We start from the raw sequence: 10,520 nt of genomic DNA, 5'->3' as shown, positions 1-10,520 counted from the left end.
GAGTATGTGAATTTCCCTTTGGGGATTAATAAAGTATCTATCTATCTATCTATCTATCTATCTATCTATCTATCTATCTATCTATCTATCTATCTATCTATCTATCTATCTATCTATCTATCTATCTATCTATCTATCTATCTATATAACAACAGACAGTCCGATTCCTGTTTTGCCATCCCTTGTAATTTGGACATGCATACTACCTGATGCGTGCGTTTCCAGTCTCTGAATACACGAGTGAGTCGGTCCTCAATTTCATTATTACAAAAATGCCCAAACTGTTTATTTCGATGTGCCGCCTACCAGCCACGCTGTTGTAGCACTGAACTGAACAGCAAAGTTGCAGTTTACCGGCTGTAACAAAAGTTGGAAACTTTAATACCGATGGAGTTGTGGCTCGTGTATATCAGATAAACCTGCGACCTGCCGATACTTCAACATTTGTCAACTGGGTAGTTGTAGATTTTCCAGTACATTGGCAGTAGCGTTAACAACAACAACAATATTTATTTATATAGCACATTTTCATACAAAAAGTAGCTCAAAGTGCTTTACATAATGAAGAAAAGAAAAATAAAAGACAAAATAAAAAATTAAAATAAGACAACATTAGTTAACATAGAAAAGGAGTAAGGTCCGATGGCCAGGGTGGACAGAAAAAACAAAAAAAAAAACTCCAGACGGCTGGAGAAAAAAATAAAATCTGTAGGGGGTTCCAGGCCACGAGACCACCCAGTCCCCTCTGGGCATTCTACCTAACATAAATGAAATAGTCCTCTTTGTATTTAGGGTTCTCACAGAGTCACTTGATGCTGATGGTCATACAGACTTCTGGCTTTTAATCCATCCATCATTGTTGGAACATCATGGTGCTTTGATTTAGATGGTGGTGGCACAAGCCACCACCAAAAGAACACCAGAAAAGGAAACAGAAGAGAGAGTAGGGGTTAGTACAGATTTTAGAGCCACCATGAATAGTTATTATAATGAACTGGATATACAGAGTATCAGGATTAAATTACAGTGAAGTTATGAGAAGGCCACGTTAAAGTAATGTGTTTTCAGCAGCTTTTTAAAGTCCTCCACTGTATTAGCCTGGCGAATTCAACAATTCAGCAAACTTATCGGTAAGGTAACCACAACTACTGGGGGGGGGGGGGGGGGGGGGGGGGTTTGGTTCACCTTGCCATTGGAGCATCACCGAAATTCAGTGCCGACTTTAGACTCCATTACGTTTTGCACATCTATTTGATTCCTTTCACTAATAAAACCCGAAATGGCAGTTTGTCGAGACATCTTTCATGCTTCCCTCCAACAAGACCTACCTCAACTAGTGGCATCAGCAAGTCACTTGTTGATAGGCTCCCGTTAACGTCACATGTTTTTGGAAGCCTGTGATTGGTTATATTTAAAGTCAATCTTATTTTCTAAACCTTGATACACAGACATGCACCGTACAATCTCTATTCTGATGTGCATTTTTCTGAATATTTTTTAATATTAATAGTGATTAAAGTTAACACTGGTGATTTTGCTGTGTAAGTTTATAATTGACTCATATTTTAAATAAGAAAGTTTTGGTTTTTTTTTAATGCATGTGATTGGAGGAAAAAAACAAAAAAGGTTGGAGGTGTTAAGAGAAAAGTGGATGGTCCTCCCGGGCCCCGTCCTGGCACTGCGCCTGGTTGATAACTAAATGTACCTGACTGACTGGAGTCATCGTGAGTTGTTCATTGATCCAATTTCTTCTTGATGTTTGACCCCCCATAAGCTTAGTGGATTCGTAACAGGAGCGTGTGGTTAGGTGAGGCTCTTCATGAAAAGTAAAAAAAAACTAATAATGATAACATAAAATAAATGTGTCCACCGGTCTGTGCTATAAGTTTGTTTTCTGTATGATTCCAATAACATTGATCATTTTTATAGTCAAAATCGCTGAATTTGCAAATTTCCTTTTCTAATACTGGGGAGAAACGTGAGGTGCGGTAGCAACGAGCCTCACCTCACCTCGGACTGCGCTCTCCCTCACACACGGGGATGATGCCTGCAATTGGCGCCTGCCTGTTGCTGTCTCTCTGTATGTCGCCAATCTAATGTTTGCAGACACGTTTATTATACACCCTGACATCCCACAGTCTGGCTAATATCTTTAATGAATGTGTGTGACATATTTAATGTTGCTGAAAACCACAGTGAAAAAGCACAAGGTAAGCAGACAGTACCCTGAAGGGGGCGCATGTGAGCCCAAAAGGCGCTCATTGCTGCTGTTCTTCTACGCAGAGGCGCCGATAAGTCAGCGACATCAGAAAGTCAAGTACACTGCAGTGGGCCGTTTATTTTATTTTTTGTTCTGACTGCCAAAATGAAAGATTAAAATGTTTTAAACTAAAGGAAAATAAGGAGGACTTTTATAAGAAAGTGACGGAGATTTTCGCGGAGAAGGATAGGCACATGGACTTCATTTACAAATAAAGGTAATACCGTAAACGGTTTTCAATTTTATAAAAAACTAGCTATGTGCGCCCAACTACGTTGCGCGTGTTAAAGTTGTCTGTGAAGGGCTCCCTGTTTAAACGCGGCTGCCAGTCGTGAACTGGGCCCTTCGTCGCACAGCATTATGATTTTTTATAAGGGAAACAAAATTACAAAACAAAATCCTTGGACATTGATTCGATAGGAACGGCCTACTCGGAATCACTGTCCGAATAGTAATTATGTGGTGGTGTAGGAGCATTTCTGCTTCTCTCCGTTCACAGTCCGTCTCGTTTTCACGACACTGTCGTTTCCTCTCACGATCTCTTCTCAACCTTTCTCCAATCTCGCAGGTTGCTTTGTGGCAATCCAAAGAGTAAGGAAGAACCAATGCTTCTTTCTTGAACTCCAAACGCCGACTGATGGAAAATCACAGAAGTGTGTCCGACTTATATACTCTGACTGCCGACTCCAAGAAGTGGGTGAACATTCAATTTGGACGAAGTGCTGCCAACGACGGTCGATAGAAACACAAAAAACCACAGTCTCGACAACGAAGCAGGCGTCGACACCAGATCTAAACACAAAGAGTGCTATCGGCAGTGTTTGTAAAGAAAAGTAACAACCAAGGCAGTGTCAGGGGAACATGAATTTGCGGACAAACAAAGATCAAGATCCAAATGAAGATTATATATAAAGATTAGTTCATTTAAAGCACAACAATTTGTTTAGTTTGAATGTCTGTGTTTTTAGGTGTGACTGGAGTACTACAGTCTTCAGTAGTATAAGCCTGGAGGAGATGCCTATGTTTTAGCTGTCTCTCTACTGCCATCTAGTGCTTCTTCTTCTAATTCATTCGCGGACAAACAAAGATCAAGATCCAAATGAAGATTATATATAGAGATGGGATCAGACTAAGAATAAAAAAAACAATCCAATATTTAAAAACTAAATTTTGACCTTAAATAAACTATTCTTTTTATTTTCTTGTTATCCTTTTGTTGAACAGTCTGTATTAAAATTGATTAAAGCATCAGAATTAAAAGCTTTTAAAAACAACTAAATATTTAAATTAAGATCAAAATTGAAATCCGTTTTATAGCGGGTTGGATTGTTGGATGATCTTCTGTTGTAGGATGGACGGCTTGAACCAAAATCTGAGTACAGTAAACCATCTAGGAAAGCACTTTTATAAAAGCTGACGACACACAAAGAAACTTAAAACATGACAAAAGATTCACTCTGAAGCTGTAACAGGAAAAAATGAAAAATACACAATTTAATTCTGGAATTGTCAGGTTCAGTTTAATTAATGAAAATACACAGTTAATTAAATCAAACCAACACATTTCAATGCTTATATCACGATACTCACATGTAACTTTGAAAAACTACAAAAATGCATCACTTGTGCTGTTTACAGATGTAATCGTAAAATTGAGGACCACAGGAGATTCAAAACAGTTTATTTCAAAATAAGTTCTGAACATTTTTGGGCTTGATAAATAAAAATACATTTTTCTCATTATTGTTTTAAAAATGTTCAAACAAAAAGTTAAACCGTACCAGATTTAAAGTCTACAACAGAATACGAGAGAGATGTGCCTGCACGTTGATTAAAAGGCTCTGCCACTTCACTTTTTATAATTATTTGTTTTTTAAAATCAAGCATCTGCTGTGTTCTTCTACCAACACAAGCGTAAGGAACGGCCATTAGTTACAATTCAGTCACATAAAAAGTCTAGAAGACTCTCTGTGCTCTTCGGCTCTTTCATTTTCACACGCATACGCGCATGCTGTTTCATTTAAAGGAGTACTCCACCCAGAGATGGCTTGTTTCGTATCCCATTGTTGTTTGTAGTGATGGCCAAGAACATTTTTTAAGCTCACATTTTCATGAAAAATGAAGATAACAAAGCTGCTGATACAACAGACTTCACTGGGGACCAGCACTGCAGAACAGCAAACAAAATGAATATTGTAATGAAAAACAGCTATTGACGCTCCTTCAGAAATGAAATGCCAATTATCCAGTCACAACACATTGATTTAGATTGTTAAATAAAATCTTAATAGTGCACAAAAATGAAGGGAGATCTAAGAGGATGGAGACGTTGGCCCCATTCACTGGTCAAGAGCACCGTCTTCAATTCAAAAGCTCAAAAGCCTCAATTTGATTGCACGTACTTCACTGTCGTACAATGATCTGATCTACTTAACGTTATTATAGAAACAAAGTCGAGAGGTGCATGAGAGAGAAAGGAGGACCAGAAAAGTATGTGAGGAGTGTGCAGGATATGTGGGATGAGTGAGAACTCGGGTTAAAAGCAATGTTGGGGTAGCAGGCATGACCCCAGTTAGAGGGGCTCTGCACCAGGGGTCTTCTTTAGGTTCTTACCTGATGGTAGTTTTTGCGTTGAGACAGATAATAGAGAAGCATCGAGAAAAACAGAAAGGTTTGCATATGGTGTTTATTGATTTGGAGAAGGTTTATAATAGAGTGCTACCACGTCAAGAGGTCTGGAGGTGCATGAGAGAGGATGGAGGACCAGAGAAGTGTGTGAGGATGGTCCAGAATTTATATGAGGGAGTGAGGACTCAGGTCTAAAGCAATGCTGGGGTAACAGACAAGATCCCAGTTAGAGGGGCTCTGCACCAGGGCTCTTCTTTAAGTTCTTACCTCTTTGATCTGATTGTGGATGTTCTGAGTCATGGGATGAAAGGCCAATCCTCCTGGTGTAGCCTTTGTGCTGATGACATCGTGTTGTGTAGCATCAGAAAAGAAGAAGTTGGTAGAATAAAGATCTAAAGATAGACGGCAGAATATCTGAGGTTTAGTGATGATCAGGAATCAGACGTTAGCCTGCAGGGAGAGCTACTGGAAAGAGTGGATGCATTTAAATATCTAGGATCAGTGGCAGTCCAAGATGGAAAACTAGATGTAAAGATAACCCATGGAGTACAGTGTGGATGGAACAATTTGAAGAAGGTTTCAGGAGTATTGTGTGATTGAAGAATTAAAACAAAGGTTATAGGTCAGGCTTTTAAAATAGTGGTAAGACCAGCAATGATGTATGGAACTGAGACATGGGCAGTAAAAGGAGAGCAGGCCGAGAAAGTTAGGTGTGACAGAAATGAAAATGTTGAGATGGACGTGTGGAGTTACAGAAAAAGATGGAAAAGAAATGTGACAATCAGAGGTACAACAGAAGTGGGAGAGAAATCTAAGAAAGGACAGGAAAATAGGATGAAGTGGTATAGACATGTGATGAGGACAGACAATGACTATGTGGGCAAAAGAGTGATGGGGATGGAAGTACAGGGGAAGAGAAAGCAAAGGAGGGCAGAGCGGAGCTGGATGGATAAAGTCAAAGAAGATCTGAAGAAGAAGGGCTTGACTGGCAAGGAGGTGCAGGACCGAGCTGTGAGGAGATGAAGGATCAAACACATCGACCCCATGTACAAGTGGGAAAGAGCAAGAAGAATGTTAGGAAAAAGGTCATCTGTTTTGGATGTTGTGAGCATACAACTGGATGATCGACATGAACATTATGTGACACGAGTAATTTGAAAATCTTTACATGGATGTTTGCTGTTGTATTGCATTGGCCACCTGCCACTTCCATTGAATCATAAACTTTATTATCTTCTCTCTACATGAAAACATGACATTTAAAAATTTTCTCAGCCATCACTGCAAAGCACATGGAGTAAGTAACATTTAAACAGAATATAATTTCCAGGTGGAATTTTCCTTTAACTCCTTTGGTTTAAACCAGGGGTGGGCAGATTCAGTCCTGGAGGGCCGCAGTGGCTGCAGGTTTTTGCTCCAACCCAATTGCTTAATAAGAAGCCCTTATTGCTCAAGTAACACTTCAGCTTCACTTTAGTTGTCTCGCTCGTTAAGATTTTGAACCCTTATTGCTTATTTTAGTCTTAAACAGCTGTATTCTTGGTTTTTAATTGCTCCTAATTAGCAATACCACGCAAATGACAAAAGAGACCAGCATTTCTCCATTTAGCTTGTTTTCATTTACACCTGTGTGTATTTATCACACACTATTTGGTTTAATTAAATACTTGGAAGGAAAGTGAAGAGAAAAAAGTGAAGCACTGAGAATTACTCGTCTGTTTTAGACTTCAAATCATTTGGATGATATCCTTAGAAAGGAAAATAAATCTAGGATATGAGAATGACCTGACATGGCAGAGGTAAAGCACTAGCAAGCCATGCAATTAAATAATTGACAAGGATTGTTTTTTAATTAAGCAACTGGGTTGGAACAAAAACCTGCAACCACTGCGGCCCTCCAGGACTGAATCTGCCCACCCCTGGTTTAAACAGATCGTCCATTTGGTCCATTTCATCTGTTGTGGATGTTGTGAGGATACAAGTGGATAATAAGAATTGTGTGACAAAAGCAAATTGAGATTTATTCATGGATGTTTTAATTATTTCTGCTGGCCCCTATTGAAGCCCATTTGTATGAAAAACGTTTGTTATCTTTCCATAAAAACATGACAATCCAACGTTTTCATGGGTATCAATACAAACAACACAGGGTAACAGATAAAAATTAATCATTGACATGACATGGATCTGTTTTTTCCAGGACATTCTTTAGGTCTACAATATCAGAGATTTTTTCTGTATAATCGTTTTAGTCATTTTGAGTCTCAGGAATTTTATATATATATATTTATATATATATATATATATATATATATATATATATATATATATTAGCATTGTTACGTTTCCATTTTACTGTAAAATCATATTTTTCTGCAGTGGGCTCCGCCATTTTGTAATACTTTTGCCACAACACGTTACTCTGTTGCTTGGAGCGTTTCACTGACACCAGTTTCACTGCTACCACATGCTTGATGCCACCCAAGATAATATATTAATAATGAGTATAATAACAAACAAAAGCTCATGCAAGATTTCCACATACTTTCGGGTTAGAAATTTTAGCAATCCTCCCTTTTGACAACGAGTTATGCTCAGCATTTGGTTTTGTTAATGGACTTACTGAAATGTTGGTTTTCAACTTTGCTTCATTAAAGGTTTTCATTTCATTTCCTTCTCCATTTTTTAATGAAATACTCCACCCAAAAACGATCCATATATACAGTGTGTATATATATATAATAACTAGCCATGTGCGCCCAACTACGTCGCACGTGTTAAAGTTGTCTGTGAAGGGCTCCCTGTTTAAACACGGCTGCCAGTCGTGAACGAACTGGGCCCTTCATCGCACAGCATTATGATTTTTAAGGGAAATTGGCTCCAGCAGGTTGGATTCAGCGGGTTGGAAAATGGATGGATAGATGGACAAAATTACAAAACAAAACCCTTGGACATTGATTCGATAGGAACGGCCTACTCGGAATCACTGTCCGAATAGTAATTATGTGGTGGTGGAGGAGCATTTCTGCTTCTCTCCGTTCACAGTCCGTCTCGTTTTCATGACGCTGTCGTTTCCTCTCACGATCTCTTCTCAACCTTTCTCCAATCTCGCAGGTTGCTTTGTGGCAATCCAAAGAGTAAGGAAGAACCAATGCTTCTTTCTTGAACTCCAAACGCCGACTGATGGAAAATCACTGAAGTGTGCCCGACTTATATACTCTGACTGCCGACTCCAAGAAGTGGGTGAACATTCGATTTGGACGAAGTGCTGCCAACGACGGTCAATAGAAAACACAAAAAACCACAGTCTCGACAACGAAGCAGGTGTCGACACCAGATCTAAACACAAAGAGTGCTATCGACAGTGTTTGTAAAGAAAAGTAACAACCAAGGTGTTGTGTATTCAGCCAGTACAAACAGCATGTAGTCTCCTTTAGTTCAATCCTCTTTAATCACCACACTCCAACCTCATCCAACGATCCTCCCCCTCACTTCCTCTCCTCCTCCATCACTACTGCCCTCTACTGAACACAGCAGGGACACCACACAAGGCAGTGAATTCGCGGACAAACAAAGATCAACATCCAAATGAAGATTATATATAAAGATATATTGTGATGGCCGGCCATGGCCATTACCTGGCCGGGACACCAACTGGATGGAAGGACTGGCAGAGAGAGTATCTATAAGACACTACCTACCCCAGGACGCTGGTGGGCAGCCCTTCTGGATGGCTGTGGCAACATGGATATATGCAGGGCATACTGGCAGTTGGAGTATGGCAAACCTCTGTTGGGTTCCATGGGGGCTGCCGGGGGGACCTGCTGAGCTCCACATATGGCTTCACAACACCTTGGGGTGATTCCAGGTCTGATTAATGAGGCACCGGGAACACTCCCAGGGTCTGCTTAAAAAGAGCCAACTCACTCCATTCACAGAGCCAGAGCCAGGAGGAAGAGGGACAAAGCTTGCCAAGAGGAGGAGGAGTGAAGGTGGACGACAAAGAGAGAAGAAGAAGGGACTGTGCTATTTTGGTGCTTGTACTGTGAGGCTGTGGGGAGAGAAGGAAAAACGCTTCCTACGTGAATAAACGTGTGTTGTGTGGCAAACTCTTGTCTCTGCCTGTCTGTGTCGGGGTTGAGGCAGCTAGAGCACCCCTGGTTTCCACTATATATTTAATATATTTTTATTTGTTACTTACCCCGTGTAGTTTGTGGTCACGGCAAAGAAGAAATCTCATGTGTTTGTACAGAATGGACATAGAAAAGGTTTTGATCCAAAAACCCCACTCGATCATAGAAGTATGACAATATGATGCTGTTTCTCCCCAAATACCAAGGGGGACCCCCCCACCCAGGTTGTCAAAAAAAAAAGAAACTTAGTGTGCACACTCTGTACACCAAGAGGCATGTGCTTCTTAAAGTTCGTAGTTTATGCACAAGGGGGCGCCATTTGTGCTATTGAAGGGGTGCGTGCTCTGGACACCGAGGGGGACTGGCCCCCAAGAGATCATTGAAGTCTAATAGTGCCAACTACCTAATATGAACAATGAGGGGGCTTCAACTGGCACTGTGGACCATTGCTGGCAACAGCAAAGAATATGAAAACCTCTCATCTTACTCATGTCACATTATCCACATGTAAAGTCATTCAGTTCTAAAAAATCAGTTCTCAGGCATCACTACAAACTACATGGGGTATGTAACGTATAAGAAAAAGTACAGTTTTTGGGTGAAGTGACTGCCCAGACTGTGAATGTAAAACAGCTATTAAAGTATAAGCTAAAATTGTCGCAAATAAATAGCTAAGTTAAAGTAATATTGACCTTCAGTGTAGATTATGAAAACTGACATGAAAATAATCAACAAGCCGCCTTGCTGAAGAACAAACTTAAATTTCACCTGAAGCTCAGACATCCTCTGCTGATCCTGAAATTGACATGCGATGCCACGATCTCCTTTGCCACTGTGGAGCCCTAAAGCGTTAATACACTCCAGTTTTGGGAAGCCATAAAAGATGGCTCTGTCCTGTCTAATTCTACGCCCACTACAAGCCAAGTCCTCCAATGAGCGAGTCCACATTCCTGCTGGCCAAGCTCTCGTGCCAGAGATTCACTTTTGCTCGTTTCCCTCTTACAGGTCTGACAAACAGAAAGTATTTGATGTTTTTTGTTTAATGTCAGACTGTTAATATGAAGCTGGACCAAGGAGTTGCCTGTGTCAGTAGGTAGTGTTATTTTTTGAGAGAGGGTACTGGGTAGATTTTTTTTAATGCATTTTGCCGAACAATAGAATAGCTTTCCCAGATCATGGAGTCCCCATCATGTGGAATCCATCATGCATCAGTTAAATGAACTCACGGTTCATATTTGTATTATAAAATATGTTCTTTTGTGCAAATTAATAGTTCAAGGATTCCAATAAAATCAGAACTATACGCCTATAATGCTATGTTTCCTGTAATACCCGCTCTTCCTCGTTGCTCGTTTCTTCGCTCTCTTCACTGTCGTGGCCCGTGTTGATCAGGGTCTCCTTTTGAAGTCTCTTGTACTCGGTGTGGAAAAATAGAACAAAGACGCAGGCTCCCACAGTACAAATGGCGGCCATCACCAGGGTGGGGACTGGAAAGAAAT

General features: G+C 40.3%; 1 protein-coding gene and 1 long non-coding RNA gene across 2 annotated transcripts in view; both read right to left on the bottom strand.

Annotated features, from left to right (window-relative positions):
• Positions 1 to 4,687: 4,687 nt before the first annotated feature.
• Positions 4,688 to 7,144, bottom strand: LOC127528818 (uncharacterized). Its single transcript, XR_007935425.1, has 3 exons — positions 6,806 to 7,144; positions 5,156 to 6,238; positions 4,688 to 4,873 (listed from the first exon to the last, which is right to left on the bottom strand). It is a non-coding gene; the product is annotated as an uncharacterized LOC127528818 (long non-coding RNA).
• Positions 7,145 to 7,231: 87 nt separating this feature from the next.
• slc49a3 (solute carrier family 49 member 3) overlaps positions 7,232 to 10,520 on the bottom strand; it is a 74,186-nt gene continuing 70,897 nt past the window's right edge. Inside the window, exon 10 of the mRNA XM_028805812.2 lies at positions 7,232 to 10,508. Coding sequence (XP_028661645.1) covers positions 10,336 to 10,508 — 173 coding nt within the window. The 3' untranslated portion in view covers positions 7,232 to 10,335. The remainder of the gene's footprint in view (positions 10,509 to 10,520) is intronic.

This window comes from Erpetoichthys calabaricus, chromosome 7, assembly GCF_900747795.2.
Source record: "Erpetoichthys calabaricus chromosome 7, fErpCal1.3, whole genome shotgun sequence".
Lineage (NCBI taxonomy): Eukaryota > Metazoa > Chordata > Cladistia > Polypteriformes > Polypteridae > Erpetoichthys > Erpetoichthys calabaricus.
The sequence above is the reverse complement of the archived record's forward strand: the minus strand, read 5'-3'. Positions and strand labels throughout refer to the sequence as shown.